The following is a 26,149-nucleotide window of genomic DNA, read 5'->3' as shown; positions in this document are numbered from 1 at the left end:
GAGATTTCGAGCCAGCAGGTAAAGTTGTCTTGCTGCATCATTCCTTGATAGAGAAATCGGGACTACACGGGTTTCTTCATGGGCTGAGCGGGCTGCATCATTGGCTAATTGATTTCCGGTAATACCGATATGTCCAGGCAGCCATTGATATATAATATCATGCCCTCGTGCTAGAGCTTCATGATGGCAATGTCTTATTTCTTGTACCAGTTGGTCATGGCTCCTCCTACGCATGGCAGACTGCAAACTCTGAAGCGCTGCCTTCGAATCACAGAATATGACCCATTTTCCTGGACGTTCTTGAACGAGATATTGTAAAGCAGCCCTTATAGCAGCAACTTCTGATGCCGTAGAGGTAGTCATATGCGACAACTTAAACTTGATTGTCATTTCTGCAGCCGGAATTACAGCGGCACCTGATGAGCTGCTGGATGACACGGACCCATCAGTGTATATCTGCGTTCGGTCTAAGTACAACTCATGTAATAATAGCAGTGTTGCTTGCTTCAATGCTACTCTGGAGTGACTGCTTTTCTTTTTGATTCCCGGAATTTCTAGACGTACTTGCGGCTGGTCGAGGCACCACAAAGGGCATGCCGTTCTCGCAGCTGGCGTATATCCTGGTGGAATTCTGTTTAGGTGCTTGGCTATGACGTCTGAAAACGTAGCACGTGGTCTTCCGGAAGGTAGAAGGGCCAAGTGGTGGTCGGGGACACGGCTAGCATGTCGAATGTGCGCTCTGAGGCAATCCACAGCTATATATGTCCTGACCGGATGGTCTTTGGCAAGCATGATTGTGGCATAAGTAGAAGCGCATCGGGGCAGTCCTAGGCAGATACGCAGTGCCTGACCCTGCAAACTCTCCAATGAATGAGTATTCGATTTGCAAGTGTTAGTCAGTACCGGCAAGCTGTAGCGCAATATACCCAGAAATAGGGCCCTGTACAGCTGTAGCACGGAGGCCACAGAAGTTCCCCATGCTTTACCGCACAAGAATTTCATGATATGCACAATCGATAGCAGTCTCTTCTTCAAGTACGCACAATGTGGGCTCCACGAAAGACTTCTGTCGATTATTATGCCCAGGAAACGATGCGTCCGTGCATATTTGACACTCTGCCCATTGATGTAAACAGGGTATGGCGTCATTGGTTTGCGTGTAAACGCCATCAACGCGCACTTCACAGTTGATATATTTAGGCCTTGTTTCTGAAGGTAGGCTGTTGTGAGGGTTGCTGCCCGCTGTATTCGTGCACGCACCTGAGGGCGAGTAACTGCAGCACTCCAGAGGCAAATATCATCGGCGTATATGGATAGGCACACCGACTTTGGCAGAACCTTCACCAGACCAACGAGCGCCACATTGAACAATGTGGGGCTTAAAACACCTCCCTGAGGTACTCCGCAGTAGGTGTAATGTTGGGCAGTTGTACCCACATATGTTTGTACAAAGAAATCCTTGCCAGTTATATAATCTTTTATCCATTGAAACATTCGTCCACCAATGCCCATTGCTGCGAGAGAATTGAGGATGGCATCGTGAGCTACATTATCATATGCACCCTTCACGTCAAGAAAGAGTGCCACTGATATGCGCTTGCGACTTTTTTCTTGTTGAACAAATGTCGATAAGTCAAGGACACAGTCAATGGAGGAGCGGCCCCGAAGAAAGCCTGCCAAGCAAGAAGGGTATTTGGTGTATCGTTCCAAGTACCACTCGAGACGAAATAGAACCATTCTTTCCATCACTTTTCCGAGGCGGCTTGCGAGGGCAATAGGGCGATACGCTGTCAAGTCCAATGGTGCTTTTCCCGATTTCAAAAGTGGTATTAATTGACTTATTTTCCATTCTCGGGGAACACTGCCGCTGAGCCAGGAGCTGTTGAAGCATGTTAAAAGTTCTTTTCTGTCTCAAAGTTCCGCCTATATCTATATGGCACTGATTTCTCTGTGATAACTGACCATCATGCGCTATGTTGGCTTACGTCAATGAAAGATCCTACTAGCCGGTTCGGGCGCTAGGCTCTGCGACTCCAAGAGTATACCTACACGGTAACGTACAAGTCCGGACGCCTACATCAGGACGCAGACTGCCTGTCCCGCTACCCGGTTGCTGAGTCGAGCACTATGCCTGACACCGGCACCGAGTCTTGCGTCTTTTCCCTTTCGCAAATGGCATGCATCAGTGACGAGCAGCGCCATTATGCGTTCTTGCGTGCGATCATTGAGCGCCTTGAATCACCATCTTCCAGTCAGTCCCATCGCTCATTCGTGCTCCACGATGGTGTATTATACCGCCAATGTTTTGTACCGGTTCGACCGGCTCTGCTGCTTGTCATTCCAAAGCACTTTCGCTTAAAAGTTCTACATGAACTTCATGACCTTCCGACTACTGGTCACCTTCGTGTGTCACGCAGTTATGACCGAGTACGCCGACGCTTCTTTTGGCCAGGGCTTGCACGCTCAGTCAGAAAAAACTTTGCGGCTTGTGAGAAATGTCAGCGCCGCAAACCGCCATCGATACTTCCCGCCGGACGCCTTCAGCCACTTGATATTCCGTCAGAACAGTTTTTCCGCGTTGGCTTGGACCTACTTGGACCTTTCTCTTTGTCCTCTTCGAGTAATAGGTGGATAGCCATGGCCACCGACTACGCCCCACATTATGTCATCACACGAGCTCTTCCTAGAAGCTGTGCCACAGATGTCGCGGACTTCCTCCTCAAGGACGTGATTTTGCAACACGGAGCCCCCCGGCAGCTGCTTACAGACCGTGGCCGCACCTTTTTGTCGAAATTCATAGCCGACATCTTGCAGCCCTGTAAAACGAGACACAAGCTGACTACGTCATACCACCCGCAAACCAATGTACTCACGGAGCGTCTAAATCGAACTCTTAGAGACATGCTCACTAAGTATGTTTCTACCAACCACACCGACTGGGATCTCGCGTTGCCGTACGTCACATTTGCCTAGAATTCTTCGCGCCATGACACTGCCAGTTACTCTCCATTTTTTCTGATGTTTGGCCGAGAACTAACATTGCCTCTAGACACCGTCATACTATCCCCTGGAGTACTGAACATTGAATATGCCATGGACGCTATCACTCGAGCCACTCACGCACACGAAATCACCCGTACTCGCCTTATGACCTCTCAAGAGAAGCAACGGCGCTTTAATGACTAACGACATCACGACGTACACTTTCCGCCCGGTTCTTTGGTCCTACTCTAGTCTCTGACCCGTCAAGTTGGCTTCTCAGAAAAACTGCTTATTCGATACACAGGCCCATACCGAGTCATTTGTGTGGCTACTCCTAAAACATATGAAATTGGTCCTGCCACCCCGTCGCCTTCATGTGCCCAACAGGCTACCGATATTGTAAATGTTGCGCGCTTGAAGTCCTACAACTCTCCTAGTGACGTTGAGATTTAAATGCGCCGAGACGGGGCTTGTATCCCCGGGGGTTATGCTACATGCATGTATATTGATATTCTAGGGGGCGACGCACGTGTGTGCCTGACGAGGAAGACGAAGAGTTGTCTCTGCTCGATCGCTGGTGAACCGTTCACGCCATTACCGCTGGTTTTGAATATATATAATCCCCAGCCTCGTCGTTACGGCGTCTCTTCTTTTTCGTAACAATATGCACGGAGAGCAAACCTGCTCTTCAGCTAATCAGATATGTGAGATCACTTTACAAAAATGGTGAACTAGCACAATGTATTGCAGAAACTGTGAAATGTGCCTCATTTCAGAGTCACAACATCGTATTCCAATGGATATTCAGCCACATTGGAATAAAGAGAAATCAAGAGAAACAGTACTTTTTGGAGTTGATCCACGCAGAAAATTTTCCATAGCGACAGACCTCCCACGACACCTAGGGACATTATTCCACTGACGTCGATTAGAAGTAGCGTACACAATTAGCTTTCTGCACAAGATACATCGATCCAACTCACCGGAATGCCATTGTGGTCATGCAGAAGAAAATGTTCGTCATATTATTTCGGAATGCGCTAAGTACGCGAATGAAAGAGAAAATTAAAGAACAAATTAGCAAGTTTGGACAGATGGCCACTCACAATAAAGAAACTACTTGGATCATGTTCTGAGATACATCTCTAGAAAAAGGCAATTATCTTACAGACTTTTAGTGGGGACCGGACTGGACAAGCGCCTGTAATAGACAGCCAGAAATGGATATATATAAAATGTGTTTATACATATACTGACCGTAGAAAAGGAAGGTGTGTGTGTAAACAGTTTTTGACTGTGTGAACTGCTCCAAGAAAACTGTGTATTGGCATGATATTTGAACTGGTTTCAGTGTGCTATTATGTTTTTTTTCGTATTGTTAGTGTTTGGATATCGTTCTGTATTATTCTTTTTTTTATGCAGAACTTTGTGGTGTGGAGTAGCCGAGGCAATAGGCACCTTAACATTTCCACAGCAAAACAGTTAAAACAGAACAGAACCCTCCACCAAAATATAATGTAAAGCAAACTCAAAAGTGGTAGCAGCATCGGTGCAGAAGCCGCAAGAGCAGGCCGGTTATACGGGTAGCGTCGCAGCAGCAACTAGGCAGCCTTAGCTCACGCCTCGCGCCTACGTGTACAAATATACAAAGAGTAACGGTTGAAGGACAGAACCTTGCGGCACAGCAGGTATTACGGAACAATTGAGTTAGTTACAACCGTTAGCTGTTACTCTTAAGTATTGTTATACAAGAAGCATTCAATCCACCGTAATGCATTTCAGCCAACATATTTTGAGCATGCTTAGTTTTAATAAAAGTAAATGGTGAGAAACGGTACCAAAATATTTTGAAAAATCAAAGAACATGCAGTCAATAAAGGAGCCTGTGTTAGATGCTGAAAGTAAGTCATTTACAAAGAGAATTAGTTGGGTTTCGCATGAGTAGTGTTTCCTAAAACCATGCTGACTGCCATGAAAGGAGTTTTCTTCGATCAATACATTTAGGTTAGAGTACATGATATGTTCCAGAAGCTTACATGGAATACTATTCAAGGTAATTGGCCTGTAATTAGAAGGATTAAATGAGTCACTTGGTTTATTCACAGGAACCACCTTTCCCGCCTTCCGGTAATAGGGCAATGAGACGTATGTTTTAGTGACTGTAAAAAAAGCTGTCAAAAAATGACTGAACAATATATGGCCGTCTGTTTGAAAAATATAGGAGTGACTATGCCAGGTGCTGATGCCATCTATATCAGGTGCTGATGCTTTATTTCAGGTATGAGGTAAAAAAAAGCGTAATTGATCATTAAATATTGCTTCCATTTGGAGATATCCAGAATCAGTTTGAATTGGTAAATTATTAGAGTTGTCAGCAGAAAATACATTTTTAAATAGATCTTGCAGAACTTCACAGCACCCGTCGCTGGAATCGCCCAGCCCAATTTGTTAAAAGATTGGTGTTCTTATTTTTTGGACTTTTTACAATACACGAAAACTTACGAGTGTTAGACGGAAGAATATAAGTAGGTGTATTGCTAAAGAAGACTGTTTAGCAACTGTTTAGGTATTTTTATAGATAAATGTTGGTCTCTTATAAGCCACCCATCCCCCCGTGGTATCAGATGGTGAAGCGCTGCGGTAAAGTCGTTTTTTTATTACGTGAGCATTGAAGTGCTGAGGTGAACCACGGAGAGCGGAATGCCACTCGAACAGTTTGCAAAGGAACATAACAGTGTATAAGTCAAACAGACTTATTTTTAAACAGTACCGAATTCTTCTCTACAGTGATATCAGTAGCAGATGCAAGGTGTTTTTCATTAAAAATTTCTAACTCGGTAAATATGAATGCATAATCAGCTTTCCTATATCTTCTATAACTGTGGTTGCACTCATTGGACGCGGTGGTTTAATTGCGGAGGTGAACCGTGCAACGCGATCACCACTAAGTCCAGGCCGCTAATAAATTGATGAAGTGCCCGACGGATTAGTTGTGAAAACCAAGTAAAATATTTGGAAAAAAATGCTCCTCGCGAGTGGGTTGAAAAAATACTTGAGAAAAATTAAACTCTTTGCATATATTTAGGCGATTGCCTTTTGCGGAAAGACCGCTAGCCTCTCCATCCTCACTGCTCCAAATAGTTATTGGGATAGTAAAGTCAACCATGAGAAATATTTGCGAATTCGGGTACCTGTCAAAAACAGCGAGCATACAGTCGTTGAATTTATTGCAAAAATTGGAGGTGCAGTTCGGTGGACGGCAACAAGCCGACTCATACGACAAAAGTAGTCCCTCAACTACGTGAAAGGGTGAGTGCTGTTCTGGGACACCCACAACGAGCAAGTCAAATTGCCCGTTTGCCTTTTTTCAAAATTTGGGAGCCGCAGAACAAAGGTGAGCTCCACTGAGTGCTTCAGTAGCTTCACGTCGATTGGCTATTTGTCCCTTTGTTGCAATCTGGTGCCTGAAAAACTGTGATATGCATGTCCCCCCAAACTCCATCTGAAAGGGTACCGCATTCTGTTATCCAAAGTGTAACGAAGGATACTACGAATTTCTTTAGTATCCAGTTTTACAGCGAAAGCATTTATAAGATTACCACTCGGGTGACGTGCAGTTGTCCGCCGCCACCACCGCTGGTGTTCGTAACCACATCGCGCGAAATTAGAAAGAGCACAGCATATTCACGGAGTGCATGATAAGTGGGGCAAAGCATCCGTCAGTCTAACCGTGCTTCTGTCTATTTGTCTGTGCGTCCACCCGTCCGCCTGTATGTCCATCAGTCCGCGTGTCCGTCCGTGCATCCGTTCATTCATGCGTTCGTGCATTTGTTTGTTTCTCCGATCGCGCGTTTGCTCATCCGTTCGTCCATCTGATGAAAGCCCAAGTACTGTCGTCTCGTACCTTTTCATCATATATTCATTATAGAGAAATACGGCTATCCAGCGAGTCATATGGTGGTTTTGGGACGTTAAACCCCACATATCAACGGCTATCCAGCGGACGTTCCAAGTACTGAACGAGAGGTGGCACAGCCGGACTAGAGAAACGGCACGCACGCAATATTTACGGCATCTGCTTCGTGTGTAGTTCCCACCTTTCACTGCTCCCGCTTCATGTCACTGTGGCCCCACACTCGCTAAACGCTCCTAAAACCAACGAGGTTACGCCCAGCAAGTTTAACGTGGCAATACTTTGTGGTCAGATAGTGCTCAAAGCTCGTCCTTCTGATACTAGCTTTGTTTAGTAAGCATAGTATTCATGAAAATTTTTATTGAAGATCAAGCAACCGATATTCGTCTCTCTAGGTCATTTTATGAGAAATGACTATCTTTTTATTTATGATTAACGTGTGCGCATTTCCTGCTCAATGCAAACGAGTGCGCGCGTGCCACACCTCTAGTCCAGCCATGGAGGTGGATACGTACTATTACGATGACTACTACTACATATATCGCGGACTCACAACCCACAGTATAAGGAACTTCGCCCCTAAAAAAAATCGAGCACCAATGACACAGTGGGGCTCGAGGCCGGGTTCGCTGGGTGCCAGCCCAGTATTTTGCCACTAAGCTACGACGGTGCTTGTGACTTGTTGGCAAACTCGCCTTCGGCCGGCTTGATGTCAGGAAAGCATAATACAACATATAAAGCGTTTTAAAACATCAACAGGACAACCAGTTGTCGCACAACATGAATAGCGTAACGAGTGGGCCGTCCACTGGTCCAACCCATTGCAAAAGCTTGTTCGTGTTTCCGTATTAGCTGTGGCACACACCCACTTCAGCCATAATTCCTCATCGTCGTGAGCCACTGCATGAACACTTGGCACGAAATTCCTTGCGAGTGTCTAGTGGATACTATGCTTCACAGAAGAATGACAAAAAGTAGCACAGCGAATGCCAGGCTACTACCCAATGCTTGCAGCAGTTACCCAATGAGTGTTTTAAAAAGGCTCCGAAACGCCACTCTTCTAGCTTTCGCTGTGACTGTGCTGTGCCTTCCACGTAGGCTTGGCGTCTTTGATTGTTTGTTTTTAATGTTTGCATGTCTGCGAGTGAGCTAGAAATATCTCAATTTTTCAACTTTTATTTTGCTTCTCATAATGACTGCAGATATTTTATTAAACTGCGTGTTTGCTTACTTTTAGCAAAACTATCACCCGAGAAGAGGGTTTTGCGCAAGTTCATTTTAACGGAAAAGTAGGCTGAAGGTTAAAACCTTGGTTTAAACCTTGTGTACTTTGCAATATTTTTTTTTAAATAGGCGCATCAGTGCAGTGTTTATTGTAGTTTCTGTGTTTGTTTTATGCTATATGCGCAGGTATGATTTTGAGTTTTACTCATAAAGTGAGAAGCGTAATTCATTATAAACTATTTTCTTTTTTTGTCACCCGAAGCACCTGCGCGTTTACATGGTGTATATCTCTGTAGGAAATGATCCAAAACTTTAGGCTATTGATTGGCTTCCCACGTACTAGGTCTTTGCTAGTTATGGCTTTGTTATCTGGTCAGTAGATTTCACGAGCGAGCGCACCAATTGTAACTTTCTAGGAAGTTTTTCCAGAACTATAACCTGGCATTTATTGAGGTCAGTTGAGTTCTCGCTGTTTTGTTGTACCTCAGATCTTACATGGTTCGTCTCTGGCGTTTGCTAGCCATGGCTCAGCTCCAGATATTGGTGCAGCCTGCTCAACATCTACAAGGGAGCAGATCTACGGTCTCTGCAGAGTGTGTTGTTGCTGCAACCCCTTCGAGACCTCCTTTGACGGTGTACGGGCTGTTGTCATCGGCCTCCCTGGCTTGGCTCCACTTGGACGCATGAGGCTTTGCCGCTGAGCCTACCCCAATTTTTCCAGGTCAGCGCTACCAGTGGGGCTCTTTGATTTTCAGGCCTCAGGCAGCTCTCTGGCAGACAGAGCTAGCCAGAGGCTCAGTCAGCTAGCTCCGGTCTGGACAGGAAACAGCGTAGTTGTCACGTGTGTGGGGTACCCGAGACGACCTGCAGCTGCCCGAAGATCGCAAAGTTGAATGCTTGGACAGCCAGCGTAAATGTAAACAATTCTACTGTCGTGGCAAGAAAACAAACCATGCGCCACGTGCGCGTTGGTTTTTTTCTGCATTTTCCGCTTGAAAATACACAGGTAGCCTAGCCAAAAGCTGAAATAATATCTTCGAGCGTACGCATTGGGGGTACGACTTCGTACGCTCTAATTATCACTCGCCGCATCCGCGAAAGAAACAGACAGCTGACGCATGCATCCTTGAGAATTATGCCAGGTGAGCTGCCGCAACGCTGACGGCTTAACAAGCTCACGTTTTTTTAGTGCATGTCTTTTTTGCTTGCCACGTCTTTTAGTGCATGTCTTTTTAGTGTATGTCACTGCACAACATGACACCAAATCATGCGAAAGTTATCGTGTCTCCAAAAGAGCTTGAGGATGCTCTGGAACCTATGGCATGCAAAGTACGATTGAGAAATGTTGATATGTAACTTTCAAATTAGCACAACGTTACGATGTGGCGGTAAATAATGCCCTGCATGACTTCGATCTCATGATTATCATGTTTGTATGGGTCGTTTACCTTTGTCATCAATTCACGTCACGTGATACTAAATATTTGTATATGTTGAACTAGTGAACAGACCGCGAGCACGCTATGAGCGTGATATGTTGTCATGTTTTTACATGACGCGCGTGTAAGGATTATCATGTTTGCAGCCGTCATATTGTGTTGCGCATTTTGAGCTGTTTGAATGCTCGGCAATGCCTAATGACGTCGAACACCGAGCTCAGGTTCTCTTTTCCAACGAGAAAGTTATAGACATCCTCGATTATGCCTTTCAGCAAACGTCTTACTTTGTATTCTTCTGACATCTGAGCATTAACCACCTTGCAGAGCTTCAGCACATCCTCTATATTTGTGGAGCATGTCTCACCTGGAAGCTGCGCGCGTTGAGACAATGTCTGCTCAGCCCACTTCATCTTGACGCTCGACTCGCCGAAACACACTTCCAGTTACGCAACAAACACGTCCCACGCCGTAATTGTGTCCTCGTGGTTTTCATACAACAATAGCGCAGTATCCGTAAGGCAAAAAGACCGCATTACTGAGCAGAGTAGTGGCATCCCAGCCGTTGTACTTGCTGACTCGCTTGTACTGAGCGAGCCACGCGTCAACGTCTTCCTATTTTCCTCCGAAGTTTGGTGGGGCTTGGTAGTATGGCACAGAACCCATTGGAGTCAGCCTTGAAGCGTTAGATGGCTGATCTTCGGCCATTACAATCGGCGCAGGTAGGTGTTTGGTGAAGCTGGCGGCTGCAGTGAAGTCCTGGTAGTGGAGCTCCCGTCCTTTGGTTTGTCTTACCCCGCACCTTCACGAATCGGTGACGTACAAGGAGTACCAAGACGCATATGGCTGAAGGGGCCGTTCATTTTGGTCGCGAAAAGAAGCGCAGGAACAGCCAACAGGTTGATGATCTTATCATCGTTGCATTCCCTGTTGCTCAAGCTTGGGGTGGCCAGCACGTTCACCCATCTTCGTTTTCTTTCCGGTATGCGCAACAATACTTTGGTCATCTATTGACGTCATGTAACACCAATATTGGTATATGTGAAGCTAGCGAAACAGCCGCGAGCACATCATGAAGGGCCCGATATAATCCATTATAGCGTTGACGGGCGTGCACGCTTCGCATAGTGACGCTACGTTAGCAAAACGCGGCAACTCTATAGTCTCAAGACAGCCCCAGACAACACTGCGTTTTCTTTTTTTCGTGACGGAGGGACCCCAGACGTGCTGAAACGCGAATGCGTCAAAGCAACGCAGCGTCGCGTGAGCCAGCGAGTATATATATGGCTGGACCGGCACCTAGCTTGGCAACGCCGGTGTGACGCGACGAAATGAACGCCGCGAGCACGCGCACCGCATCACGTCGAATCGTATTGGCGCCTTGACTATAACGCGTAGTCATGCTCTCACATGACTACACGCCATTTATAACTCTTACCTAAACTGTACCTAAAGTAAGTAGAAGGTCACTCAATGCTAAAAATGCATTTACGGAGTGGCGATACGGAGCGACAGTCGTTTTTCTGGCTCCACTGACAGTATACAGCGGGCGTGCCAGTGTACAGGTATACGCCGTTATATCAATACCAACAATTAAAAAAACACCCATAGAATTACTAGTGCAATCCGCTGAAAACCTATGCCAGGGAGTCGCTTCACGAAGGTGTACCAAAGTGCCAACTGGAAATTACGTGTTGTTACCTGTCAATCAGAGAAGTACCGGCTAAGTGCGGCTGGCAGCTTTCTGTGACAGCCTGCGTAGCTGAAAGTGCGACGCATCGATCGTCAGCGCCCCTTGTGCGACCATCGAGACAAGGTAAAACAGCTGATTCAGATTAATGGATGTCTAAAGTATACTTTACAGCTATTTCTGCACTTTAAAGTTGTGTGTACACGAAGCAAGAAAGGCCGGTAACATGTACGCTAACGTGGCCGGCACGACAGGCTAAAAGCCGCGTTCACACTGAACATTCCGGCCGCCGAAAGTGCTCCGTATCCGGTTCGGCGGCGGCGAGTTCCACCGAAAGGGCCCTCTCCGCGCCGATCGCTCTCGGACCGATTTTTGCGGCGTCTGCCGCCGAATCGGTCACTGCGGACCGATAGGAGCGCTAGTCAAGAAAGTTTGAAAAATGGCGGCCAAGCCCTACTCACTTGTTATGCCGCAGTGCACGTAACTGAATGTTGAAACCAACGGGAGTTTAACCTACTCTGTGCCTACTTCGCCTCCGTATTTCGTGAAAGAGGTGACCGAGCTTGCTGTTGGCGTGACCGAGCTTGTTGTGGTCTTGCAGAGAAAAACAAACCCACCAACGCTGCTGGCGTCGGTGGTTTTTTTTGCTCTTCGTGAATTACAAGACAGCCACTTGCCAGCCAAGTAAGCAGTACTGTCTTTTCTTGCTTCTTGCGTACGAGAATTCTTGAAGTATGCACCACCGGATAGCGTAGTAGCGTTTGTAAGCCGCGACAACAACCGGGTGACAGCGCATTCATCCCGCGTTCGCCCCATAGTAGATGACATATACGGCGACGCTGGGCGCGCCTAGTGCGAACGACGCTGCGTTTCGGCGGCAGGGGAATTTCGGTCGCTGTAGAAAGCGGATGTTTCAGTGTGAACTAGACATAATTCTCGCTGGGCCAGGTGCTGCGTAAGACCGCTCTCGACGCGGTGAGTTGGGATAGTTGAAGATTGTGCATTTGATCTTCGGTACATTTTTAACTATTACCTGAAGTAAGTAGAAGGACAATTATTGCAAGACATTCATTTATGCGGAGTGGCGAAACCAAACAACAGCTTTTTTTTTCGCCGGTGCTGGGAAACCAGGTGAAGTGATCGAGAGAGCGCATTTACGTTTGGTCAATTGCCGGCAAAAACAATTTTGTGTTTCTAATAGAAGTGGCGTGCAGCTCCACGCTTACAAACACTGCAACTTGGAATCGTCACAGCAATACGCGGCTGATGCGAATATAGCCGGTATACGCGGGGCAAATGCAAAAAAGGTGCATTTTAATTGCTGCGATGAGTACGTGCGCCGCAAAAACTACGTATGCTCGGTATTTGTAAAGGCCAAACCTTATAAGCGCGAAAATGCACGCGACAGCGACAAGCGACGCGACGTAGATCGGCTTCGCGCGATCAGTCGCTAGCGCAGGCAAACCTCATTCACGCGATGGCTTTGGCGAACGAATTCCATTGTTGCTGGCATGAGGCCGTCTACTCGCACCAAGAAAACCGCGTAGTGAACGGTATGCAATTTAAAACTAAAGTATATTGTTGTATAATGGAACGGAAAGTGTTTATGAATGCCTTGCAGCACTTTTTTTATATGCACATGCGTAAAAATTGCGTTATTTTTTGATGCGCATACGTGACTCGGGCAGGGTCACGTGCACCTCTGTAGTCTTTGTCTTTTCCGGTTTTTCGCTATTGGCTGCTTGAGCCCAGCACTTCCCGGCGATGAGCGACGGTTTCCATATCTGGAGAACCGAGCGATCGCGTGAAAACGAGCACGCGACACGTCGCGCGAACGCCATGTTTCGTCGCTCATAGCATCGCTCGTCGCTGTCGCGTGCATTTTCGCACGCCCTAAGGTTTGGCCCTAAGGGTAGCATCTTTCCGTGCCATCGAGTCATGCGCTTTGAAAAATTCAACGCCACCGAAACATACCACGACACACGCTACAATAATGTGCGCACTGCGCTAGTAGAAATAGAGCGTGCTCTAGTATTCACCAGCGCTTTCCAGTGACAATTCCAGCCCTTGCAGCGCTTCGCAGTATGCACCAGCTTCATAGAGGTTAGCCAGTGCCCCTACCAGTGCGACACAGCTTTTAGAGGCGAAGCTCTATATAGCGGCACCCGTTCGTCCCTCGTAGCCGTTGGAGTATGTAACAGGTATAACATTTTTTAACCTCTAAAGTGGTGCCGCTGAGAGATTTCTTCCGTGCGTTGTTGAACAGTAAAAAATGGTGCTCAGTGTCCTTACCAATGGCTGCTAATGGAGAATGAGAGACATCAGCATTCGGCTTTTAGTTAACGCGCACGTTGAAATCACCATTAGCAGCCATTGGCATGTACATTGAGCACTATCTGACAAGAAAGGGTTGCTACGTTATACTAGCTAGGTGTAACCTCCTTAGTTTTATAAAGGTTTAGCGAGCGTTGAGCCGCAGTGCCATGAATGCCATGAACTAGTATATACCATAAATAAACTCGAGGTGGTTAAAGGTGGGAAGTAGATACGAAGCGCAAACTGTAAGAAAGTAAAAGCTGAGTTCTCCTGTCTCTCATTTCCCATTAGCAGCCATTGGCATGTACATTGAGCACTATCTGACAAGAAAAGGTTGCTACGTTATACTCGCTGGGCGTAACCTCCTTGGTTTTAGAGAGGTTTAGGGAGCGTTGACCCGCAGTGCCATGAATACAGTGAACCAGTATATACCATGAACTCGAGGTGGTTAAAGGTGGGAAGTAGACGCGAAGCGCAAGCCGTAACAAAGTGTGCGTGTGCCACCTCTCGTTTAGTCCTTGGAATGTCCGCTGGATGGCGGTTCTTCTATATGAATCATATATGATGAAAAGATGCGAGATGGTGGTACTTGGAGTGTTGAATAGATGGACGAATGGACACGCAGACATGAACGGACGCCAGGGCGGATGCATGGACGAACGCAGGGATGGATGCACGAACAGACGCACGCACGGACGGGCGGATGGACGCATGGACGGTCACACAGACGGGCGCATGGACGGACGAATGCTTCACCCCAATCTCCATCATTCACTCAGTGGATATGCTGCCAATTTTTTTCCCACTGCGCCTTGTGAAGTGCCAGTCAACACAAGCGTGCACCAGTGTCTCAAGCGTGTACCAGTGTCAAAATACGTACTGGCATCATGCTGGGGGCGCTGTTTTTTTTTTTTGCAGTAGGTATCATGTTTGCACCAGTCACACATCTTCGTCATTCATTCACGTAACGTAATACCAAGTTTCGTATATGTGACGCTAGCGAAACAGCTGCGAGAGCATTATGAGCGTGGCATGTAGTCATGTTGTTTCATAAAACGCATGTCATGCTTTTATGTTAGGGTCTGTCGCTTGTGTTCCCTACGCAATCATGTCACACCCTACCATTTTTGCAACATGCCATGTGAACAGAACAACCGCAAGAGCTGTAAAACCAAGAAAGGCGAGTCATGACATTAATGACATACATATCATGATATACATGCTAATACGAGTCAAATATGTTTTATACAGTCGTGTCATAACATACCTAGGTTGTTATCGATACCATTATCGAAACGGCCAGGATAGCTAAAAGTCGCAGGCGGCTAGATAGATAGATAGATAGATAGATAGATAGATAGATAGATAGATAGATAGATAGATAGATAGATAGATAGATAGATAGATAGATAGATAGATAGATAGATAGATAGATAGATAGATAGATAGATAGATACACAGACAGACAGACAGACAGACAGACAGACATACAGACAGACAGACAGACAGACAGATAGATAGATAGATAGATAGATAGATAGATAGATAGATAGATAGATAGATAGATAGATAGATAGATAGATAGATAGATAGATAGATAGATAGATAGATAGATAGATAGATAGATAGATAGATAGATAGATAGATAGATAGATAGATAGATAGATAGATAGATAGATAGATAGATAGATAGATAGATAGATAGATAGATAGATAGATAGATAGATAGATAGATAGATAGATAGATAGATAGATAGATAGATAGATGCGCTTAAAGTCACTGAAGTTCGCTAAGAAATGCTTCCCATATAAAAACAAGCGTGCTCTGGCTGGCTCTGGCAGCCCGCGGGTAGCCAAAAGGGAGTATTTGAAGAGCCCCACTGATGAGCCAAGAGCGGCGAACACATAAAAGTCGTCCTTCAGGGTCGTCGGTGCCCCTGTAAGGCTCTTTAGGCACGCCTGACCGACGGATTAGGGAGAGCTGTTGGCGTCGTCGAGGGTGCTTGCTTTGTCGGCAAGGTGCCCTGGGCATTAAACCAAACATCTGAGAACCATCTGCGGGTGCATTTCCCACGTTTTCCGTGGTACCCTAATGCCGTGTTTCCACAAACCGTGGTCTTCCTGGCACGCCATCTGATCACTGCAATGAACTACAGAGTTGATTTCCCCGTAGGACTCAACGTCTTCGTGTAGTGCTGTGTGGCGTGCAGTCTGCAACGTTTTTTTCCTCACCATGGGAAGAACTGGGCGTGTCTATTTCGTTTTTCCTGGGTCGGAAAGGAGGCAGCATTTCACCTTTTCATTCAGGGGGCGGATGTGAAAAAGGCAATTTTCATTCGATGGTCCTGGCTTCCAATATTTCGTGCTTCAGAGAATCCTTGAAAGGCTGGACATAAATTGTTGGCTCTCAGACGCTCCCGACAAGCTCCAGAATCTCCTATTAAGCTTCCACCGAGAGCTACCATGATGCTACCACTATCAGGCAGCAATGCTGCTATCAAAATGTAAATACTATATTTGAAAGTTACTGTTAACAGCTCCGGGATCCTCTTCTCCTCCTCTCGGCAGACCACCGACTACATCAGGACACTATAGTGAAATGACAATTTACCTCTGACTGAAAGCTCAATGTATGACATCTAAAATAACAATATTATCAGCAGCAATACCATACCTATCGTTAAATTCGGCCAAGTTTACACGAATACATGCGCCGCAGTAGGCCATTCTCAAAATTATCGCAATGACATCAGACGAACCACGCACAATTAATCCCTAGTAATCAATCTAGCCACACAAAATAAAGAACTTTCGATGCATTGAGGACGAAATAAAATGCTCCGTCTTCGTTTTTGTTTGTTTCATAGAAAAAAGAGTCTCTGGACGTTGCTATGAAAAATGACCCCACAGGTAAAAAATTCCATTTTCGCGTAGGTAAACCGGACAGGTCGTGCCATCCAGCGGCGCTCAGTTGAACCAAAATATGTCTGCTATCTAGGAGCCAATCGCAGGAAATTAATTATTGGCAGTTTTGCTGCTGTGGCGCACTGCTTTCGTTCTGTTGCTACTGATGCCGGGGGCCACAAAATAAAGCCCCGCAATGTTGTTTACGCTAACGGTGACCTTAGGCGGTCCGCTTTTTTAGAAGGTTAGTTTGAAGTCTACTAACCTAATGCGGACTACTAACCTAAGCGCTATTTTGTTTCAAAATAAGTCCTTCTTTGGCACAAAAGAAACACGACGAGGTTTCTGGACCGCTATTTCAACAATCAATGCCGACTTATTAGTTGCCTTTAGTTTCCTTTTAAAGGCCTCACAGTGAGAACCTACTCGCCACCGAAGATTAAAAATGAAGAGCTGCATGTTCTTGGCCTGATATATCAGAAAGGACTGCCGCATTGTCTCTCATCAGCATCTTCCACAAGAGGACCCGACCAACGACTTCGCTATACCGTCCGAAAACAATATTACAGAAGTTCCGAGTGCTCTCTGAGCTTCAAAACAGCAGCTTTTCTTTGTGATAAATGTTTGTCACCACTTCTTGGAACCCACCTCTTGATGAAAAAGTTATCAGAATAGCTGGAGGCACGAGAACAACGCTTATCTCGGTGTACTCCGCTTCGACTCTGCCAGCTATACCGACGTAAAAGCCTCAAATCATTACGCGTATACCCCTGCTTGACTTGCTGCACAATGACACAATGATCAGAGCTATCAAAGATCAAATTTTCAGACAAGCTTTGATCAATGAACTTTATTATATGCCCTGCGCTGAGGTTGGAGAGGCCTTCGGATTTGGGTCAATGCTTTCTGGCCCATGGCTGCCAAATTGGTTGCTGGGAAGCCCATTGTTTGAGTTGAAGATGAGAGCTGAGCAATAGATTATGAATATTTAGAGCTGACTAGCAGGTGGCCTGATTCCGTTACGCTCGTGGGATTTTATTTCTAAACTGTACTATCACAACCGCCTTTGCCTACAATTGAACACACAGCCTCAAATTTGTCTGCGCAACCCATGTAACTGTATATTCATAGGGGCATATATTAACAGTGAGATAAAACAATTTTGATTCGGAATGACTATTTGCTTCTCGAATACAGAAAACCAATTTTCACGTTGGCACAGGCTTTAATATTCCTTTTCACAAAGTGTAGTTTTCTCCTACCTGTGTTTCTCTCGCCATGTATGTCATCTACTTTTACTACAGCAGCAGTCCAACGTTCACTTTGACTTACGACAGGGCCGTATTGCGCATCACGCATAGTAGTTGAGTGTCTGTTTATCTGCTTCAGTTTTTTTAATGCTACTTTAGTAATACTGTTAACCAAAATAAAAACAATCAATTCTGTTTTCAGTTACCCGCTTCAGAAAATACTCTTTACCTTGTGGGTTACTCCAGGCCTCTCAACAAGTCAGAGTACTCATGCGTAGCATCTACCTTCAATAAAATGGCGGGAGGATTTATCCACCGCACTCTGTTCCTTAAAAGGGCACCGGTAAGTAGCGCTATAAAACCTTCCGAGTACTAAATGCTCAATGCGAGCATCTATTTCACGGGAAACAGAGAGTACCTGGCGATGCAGCATCTTTCTTTTTTTCTCTTTTTAGCTAATAATTACCAGCTGTGTATTGCTCGTACATTGAAAGCTCGCCAGGCTCATCAAATTAAGTGGTGTCAGTAGTGTAGCTCATGACGAAACTGAGATCGGTGCACACATTAGAGAATACGGGAAATCTGAACCGTACTGTGCGTTAACGTATGCATCATGTGTGTCAGTCATTAACGTATTTGTCTGAGAGTCAATCAATGCTTGACTGAAGCTAACTGCGTGATTTGAATACGTATGCAGCGTTTTTCTTTCGTTGTTTACAAAGTGTCTAGCCAGTACTGGAACTACACCCAGTTGTTCCCCGAGATTACAGTTGCATAGATTTTATTACAGCAGCAATTTCTCGCACTGGTGCAGCTTTCTGGTAGAACGGATTACTTCCACGCACAGTGCCTTGGTTCGATTATAGAAGCAACCTCAATGTCTATACTGTGTGTTAATGGATATTTTCTGTAACATAGGCAATTTCACACTTTTTTGTGAACCTATGCAACAGGGGAGCTATTTTCATGGTGTCTAATGCGTGGACGTGTTGAATTTGCCGGAGTGCGTTCAGTTACGCAAAATAAACAGTCAGTAGTGTCATGACGGCGCGCTGGACCACGTCGTCGTATCGAACTTGTCATCACATTCCCAACGTGAAAAAAAACTAAATGAACAAAGTCTTTAGTACCAGTACGTTAGGGCAATCTGACACATCTGAGCCTGCGTGTCAACGTGTTTTAAAGTTAGTACATTCTGCGACAAAATTACTCGAAAAGGAGCAATGGAGCCCAAGAGGGGCGCGCGATGTACGCATAAACCGTCGAGGAGTAACCACAGAGAGCATGCGTGCAGCGTTCAAACCACTATGTCTCCGAAGAGATGAAACGCCCGGGAGATGCGGGCCATGCAAAAAGTGTTGTGAAGGGCACTAGCCATCCTCCTCCTTCCTGGCTCAGTCTTCCCCCACGTTTTGCAGGTAATGGTGGGCGACAATCTAGAAATAGACGTCAGACGATGGATGGATGGATGGATGGATGGATGGATGGATGGATGGATGGATGGATGGATGGATGGATGGATGGATGGATGGATGGATGGATGGATGGATGGATGGATGGATGGATGGATGGATGGATGGATGGATGGATGGATGGATGGATGGATGGATGGGTGGATGGATGGATGGATGGATGGATGGATGGATGGATGGATGGGTGGGTGGATGGGTGGGTGGGCGGGTGGGTGAGTGGGTGGGTGTATGGATTGAAGGATTGATGAATAGATGGATGGATCCGGCTGTGCTGTTTAGATCGGGTGGTGGCTGACGCCACCTAGCCTAAAAGCTAAGTGTTATCAATGTGTTTTTAGGGATTGAATTTCAGTTAAGCCTCCATTGTAGCCACCAATCAGTTATCCTCATCCTTGTTATTTCTACCCATTTAAAGTCTGTTTTGCCTTCACTGTTCCTAAACCACAATGCTTTGAAAAATTCGGCGCCACTCTCTTCAACTATAGCGTGGAGTCTTTTAGAGAACAATATCAAATGTTCAGCCGTGTCCTCCTCCTCTTCACACGCACTACATACCGTGCCTGTGCCCTCGTAATTTGCTCTGTACGCCTTGGTCCACAATACTCCCGTTCTAGCCTGGAAGAGCGGAGAACTACCCCAAGAATCATCGTAGATTTTTTTTTTCCATAGGATTCCCTGCTTAAAAGTTTGGTATGTCTCCAGTTATTTTGTAAGCATTCCCATACTCAATATGTCCCTTTCTTATTCCTTCACCTTCTGCTTAACTGGTTTTTCATTTTGTCTTCGTAGTCTGCTGCTGTCTAAATACTTTCTTGACAGTTTTTGAGTTCGCTTCCTCCATTTACTATCAACATTCCTGATGTACAAGTAGCTGAAGACTTTCCAAGCCCAATGCTCCTCTCTTTTTGTTTCTCAATCACTCCTCAAGTTCTATCTTGCTGCTAGCTTCCCTGCACTCAAATGATGTCCATCCTATGTCACCCTGTAACCCCTGATTCGAGGTATTCCCGTGTGCTCCCAAAGCCTGTCTACGCATGACACGTTTTTTGTAATTTCCAATCTTGCTCGAACTTCTGATTTCATGCACAATACCATATCGCCGAAAGTCAAACCTGGAACCTTGGTACCTTTCCTAATCCCTATCAACACGTCATACCTATTGTAGTGCCACAGTGTTCCTTTTTTATTACAGCTGCATTCCTGGTGTCCTTAGTCATTACGTATCTTTAGTGCTCCCTCACACACTCAGCCCTAGTATGTATCCATATGCCCAAATATTTGTATTTATCCACTCTTTATAGCGTGCCTTTCTGCATGTTTTGCTCACCGCCTTTGTTATCATCAAAAACCATGATTGCCTATTTTTCCCTGCTGAACTTCAAATTAAACCTATCTCCCTCATTACCATAGATGTTTATCAATCCCCGCTGAGCTTCCTTATTTTCGGCTAGAATACTATATTTTCTGCATACATCAATGTTGTTAATGACTGCTCAATGTGTTTTTCTTGCTTGGCAAAAAAGAGGCTGAAGCTGAGTCAACTCTTTTCTAATTTGGCTTCCAGTCCCTAGAGATACAGCATAAATAACAAAGCTGACAAGAGACATCTCTGTCGAAGCCCGCGTTATATCTCTATAAGTTCAGATTCCTTCTCTTCCTATTTCATAACCACCTTGTTTATTTTAACATATCCATTAGAGGATAAGTTATTCCATCTTCCAAATCTATTGTGTCCAGTATTCTTCATCTTCTTGAATCACACTATCGTAAGCTCCCTTGATATCTATATATTCCAGCCACATCGGCCTGTGTTCTTTTTTTCCGTATTTCAATACAATAAAAACAGATTGTACTTTAACCTCCTTCGTTTATGGAACCTTTTTTGTAGTTCTCTCGGCACCCCCTCATTTTCCACCCGTATATGTTGTCTTTCCTCTACTATCTGCATCAGGAGCCTGCAAACTACTAATATCACTCTTATAAGACGGTAGTTGTTTATATCGGCTTTGTCCCTTTTTCTTTTATTGATCATGCTCATCTTGCTTAGTTTCCGCCCATTGGGAGCTTCACCATTCATTATTGCTTTGCTCGCTGCCTCTTTTAATTTTTGCCTAGATTTTGGCCCTATTTTCTTTATTGGGATGTCGTTACAAGATTGGGATGCCGTTAGTGTTTCAGAAGGACCAGAGAGACCACAGAACCGATACGTCTTCGGTTATAAAAAACATGCAGAGCGTGCCCCAGGCTACTTCTTCTTCCTCGCCTCCAAGCTCCATCTTCAATCTGTTTTCTACATCTTCCCGCCGGCCAGATTCAACCCAAGCACCATTCGAGCGAATACAACAGTTGAATCGGCCTCTTGACTAATTTTCCTTCAGGTGTACGAAGCAAGCATGTTTTCACTAGTCCATCCTTGCCTGGGAAAATCTTTTCGACCTTGCAGAGTTTCCCCTGAGTTTGTTTTCGCGCTTCTCCAAGCAGAAGTACATCTCCTTCTTGTACATTTGTGTGACGCTCTGTTTTTCTTCTGCACACCTAAGCTACCTCAGGTACTTATTTTTTCATCTGGTCCACCATGTTATCATTGCCTGTTTTCTTGCACTCCAGTAATTCAGCAAACGGCATTTTCGAGTCTGTTTTCTTCCTGCTTGTTCATTGCTTGCCTGCCTCCTATAACGTCCGCCAGTGTGATGGGTTGTGGCTCGTTAGGATCGTCATACACATAAGTAAGAGGTCGGTTGTTAAGTACTCCTTCTGCTTCAACAACCACAGTCCGTAGTTCTTCTTCATCCAAAAGTCGAGCACCTATAGTTTTTGCCATGGATGTCTTAAAGCTTCTGATCAATCTTGCATAAAATCCTCCCCACCATGGAGCTAACTCTAACAACAAACTTCCATTTTATTTTCAGGTTACAGGTGGTATACTGTTGAACCCTTTCATCTTCCATCTTTAATATCTTGTTCATCTCTTTCTCAGATTTCTTGAATGCTCTTGCATTATCACTCTAAATAGTTGTGCACAATCCTCTTCTAGCTACGAATCTTCGGAATGCTTGTATAAATGCTTCTAATGACATCCTCTTGACCAACTCCAGTTGTATGGCTCTTGTTACTGCACACGTAAATATCACAATGTAAAACTTTGTAACTTTTTCGCCTTTCTCCTCTCGAGAATTTAGCGGTCTAGCAAAGTCTATACCAACTGTGTCGAATGGCCTCGTTTGAGTTATTCTGTCAGCTAATAGTGGTGGAATTTCTTGTGCCATTGGTCTAGAATTGAATTTACTACATGTGATGCAGTTTTTATCACATATTTTACGATCTCTCGGGCACGCACAATCCAAAACTTCGTTGTTAGATGTGTCAGTGTTGCCGCAACGCCACCGTGCATTGTTACTTGATGCGCGTTCAGAACTAGGGGTTCTGAAAAGTGACTTTCTCTTGGTAAAATAATAGGATGCTTCTCATCAAAGCTCAAATCACTCCACTGAAGCCTCCCTTTTACTCTTAGGACACCTTGATCATCTTCAAAAATGTTCGTGCCATACAGATTCATGTTGTCATATATTCGTGTCACTGCATTTTGTAGCGTTTTCTGCTCTTGCTTTATCAGCACAAACTCTGCTTTGTCCAATTATTCTTCTTCCAGCGAACCTGTTTTCCTTTCTTTTCGTCGGTTTCCTATATAACGCATCACCCACGCGGTAACTCGTAACGCTATCTTGTATGATCCAAATCTGCCCACATCAATTATCTTTTCTTCACCCGTGGTGGTAGTTAAGCTTGCCACGGTCTTTTCTTCGTCGTTGTTGTCGTCACTGTCCGATGCTTGCGTGATGTCATAATCAGGCCTTTGTTTTTCATTCTTGATCCACGTGGGGCCTTTCCACCATAATTCACTGTCCAGCAAACGTTTCATCTTCATCCCCCTTGTCATCAAATCCGCAGGATTTTTATCACATTTAACATAACCCCATTGACTCTCATTGGACTTGCTCTGAATTTCTGCGGCGCGGATGCGAACAAACAGATCTTTCGCTTTGTTAGACTTTATCCAGCACAATACAATTTGAGAGTCAGTCAAGAATTTCACATTCCTTAGTTTCCTGATGAAATTCTCAGCTATATGACTGGCTAATCTGACTGATATTGTGGCCGCCAACAACTCCAATCTTGCTAGTGTAATCTTTTTGATTGGAGCGACTCTACCCTTTGCAATGATTAAATTGGCTTCATTGCTTCTATCGGAGTATTTTGTTACAATGTATGCTGCTGCTCCATACGCCATTAGGCTCGCATCGGAGAACACGCGTAGAGTCGATGCTTTCACTTCAGCTTGCCTTTTGTCATAGCATCTGTTAACGGTGAAGTCATCTAAGTGATGAAGCTCCTCCGACCAGTCCTTCTAAGCTGATCTATGCTGGCTTGGTAACGGGTCATCTCATTTCAGTTTATCCATCCAAATTTTTTGCAGTCATATTTTTGCTCTAACTGAAAATGGTGTCAAAAAACCTAGAGGGCCATAACTTGCCATAACTTGCAAAACCGACCTTTTTCAGAGTTGTCTCATGTCCATGTCATTTCACCAAGTAGTGTCGATAAAGCTCAACACGTCGTCTACGAAATTTCATTTCAGTCCCAAAATCTTGATTTGTTCCTCTTTTCTCATCCCTCGATCCAGATCCTTTCCTTCTTCATCAAAGAGTTTTCTTAGCTCGCCATCATTTGAAACCCATTTTCTTAAATTCATTCCCACATAGCGAAAAATATCGCGTGCTTCTTTGTATATCTTTGTCGAATTCGAGTATTCGTCGGCTCCTAGTAAAACGTCATCGACGTAGATTCCTTTCCGGAGTTGCGCCACAACTGCAGGATATTTTTCTTCGAATTTATTCAAATGTCGATGAATCGTGACCGCTAGAAGGAAGCTACTTGGTGTAGTTCCGAAAGTAACCCTCGTCATCCTCCACGTTTTTATCTTCGGGGTTGGCATATCTTCGCTGGGTATTCTTTCCCACCACATAAATTGGAGTGCGTCTCGATCATTTTCATGTATCTTGATCTGCAAGAATGCTTTTTTCACGTTGGCTGACATAGCGATCTTGCGATGTCGAAAGCTCATCTGCAGGCTTGTGATGTTGGGGTTTAGGTTTCGCCCCTTTTCCAAGTTGTCATTCAAGGATTCACCTGGATTCTGGCTTGACTATGCGTCAAAGACGATCCGTATTTTTGTCGTTGTTCGGTCCTTCTTAATTACTGCTTGATGCGGCATGTAGTATACAAAGTTGTTCTGTATATCGGATCCAGCATCTTCTTCGACGTTTTCTGCTATTTCTTGCTCGAAGTACTCTCGAATAGCTTTGTCATAGACTAGGAGTTCATCTTTATCCTTGCATAATTTCTTGGTTACCTGGATAAGCCTCTTCTCTGCAATAGTGTTGTTTTCGTCCAATGTCATGTTTTCCTTCCATGGTAGCCACACTTGGTATCTTCCTGCCTTGAACTCTATTGTTTATCGGACGTAGTCTAGCACATGTTCATCGTTCATCTTTGTTGGTGGTTTCTCATTGATGCCCATGTTTTCCAAGTCCTAGAATCTCCGCAGTTCGTCCACAGTCGTGTCCGACTTGGCACTGACCTTGAGTACCATAACTGTCGATGATTTCATCGGCACACAATGAAGTCCTACAGGACCTTGGATCGTCCATCCCGATATTGTTTCTATTGCCATTACTTTTGAATGAATCTCGCAAATGCGACCAGTGACTACTGTCCAGTACTAATCTGCTCCAATTAATATAGAAGTTTCCATATTTTTTCTTTCTTTATCCGTCTTCTCGTTGTCATCAGCCAAACGAATTCCCATCGATCTTGCTCTTTCGTGTGTTGTCATCGGTGGCGATGGTAGCACGTCACAGGATATAACTTCTCTCTCCAGTGCCTCAATCGTGACTGGCTCCGATGTGATATCATTCCTCGCGCTGACCTCGACGACTTTCATGTCTACTTCCATCTCTCCTCCTCCAAATGATCCTACAGTAATCTTTTCAGATCTTTTTACCTTGCACGCTAGTTTTCTTGACAATCTTTTGAGGATGAATGTCCTCTGACTCCCGTTGTCCAGCAGAATCCGTGCGTAGCACCCGCTGTCTTATCCCTCCGTTCACAAAAAGGCTGTCTGCAGTAGTATGCACTGTGTTCATCAGACTGCTGTGCGTGCATGTTGCAGGACTTGCTGGTGTCTAACCGGTCAGGTTGCGCGCTTTTACGCATTTGCTCAACATCACCGCTTTGCTGCTGTGCTGACTTTCCTGCAGGCGCACGTGATCGACACATGGATGTCGCGAGCCTTCCCTTGCATGTTTTGCAGCGTACGTTAGCGCGGCATATCTTCGTCGTGTGGTAAGGTCTGGTGCATCTGAAGCACCTTCGTTCCCATTGCAAGGCTTCTTTCTTCTGTTGCATACTAATGCTTCTTCTGCAATCTTCCCTGTAGTGTCCAGTCATCTCACAGAAGATGCATTTCTTAATCGATATGTTTTGAACCGTAGATGTTCTAGTTCACCTCATACTGTGCGGTGACTGGGTCACGTCGTATTTTTTCTCTCGAGTTTCTTTCTTCTCTGCTGCGTATATATATGTTTAAAAACTCCATAATTTATTTCAAACTGGTCGTGCTGTCTCTTGACGCTGAGTCCGATTCCGTAGTTGCTGGTCTGTTGTCACCTTTCTCTATTTCATTCGTCTTCATCCTAATCCTCATATGTACCGGTAGCGCAGATTTTACAACAGGAGCTATCACTGTGGCATAACTATCCATTACCACTCCTAACGACTGCAGTGCTCGTGTGTTCACTTGCAACTTTTGGAAGAGTTTCTTCAACCCATCTACATCTATAGGACTCTTCACTGCTTCCAAGTTTGCAAGCTCTTTTATGTAGGTCTCTCTCAAATTATCTTCT

General features: G+C 45.0%; 1 protein-coding gene across 5 annotated transcripts in view; it reads left to right on the top strand.

The window, feature by feature from the left end:
- The window catches only part of LOC119179712 (japanin-like-RA2), a 354,550-nt gene that overhangs the window by 198,471 nt on the left and 129,930 nt on the right, over positions 1-26,149 (top strand). For 4 of the 5 annotated variants that reach the window (XM_075869257.1, XM_075869254.1, XM_075869255.1 and 1 more), the window contains one exon: positions 17,918-18,058. The exons of the other annotated variant lie outside the window; for it this stretch is intronic. In XM_075869257.1, the coding sequence (XP_075725372.1) occupies positions 17,918-18,058 (141 nt within the window). The remainder of the gene's footprint in view (positions 1-17,917; positions 18,059-26,149) is intronic. 5 annotated transcript variants of the gene reach the window in all.

The sequence above is a fragment of the Rhipicephalus microplus genome, chromosome 7 (genome assembly GCF_043290135.1).
Source record: "Rhipicephalus microplus isolate Deutch F79 chromosome 7, USDA_Rmic, whole genome shotgun sequence".
NCBI classification, from domain to species: Eukaryota; Metazoa; Arthropoda; class Arachnida; order Ixodida; family Ixodidae; genus Rhipicephalus; species Rhipicephalus microplus.
The sequence above is the reverse complement of the archived record's forward strand: the minus strand, read 5'-3'. Positions and strand labels throughout refer to the sequence as shown.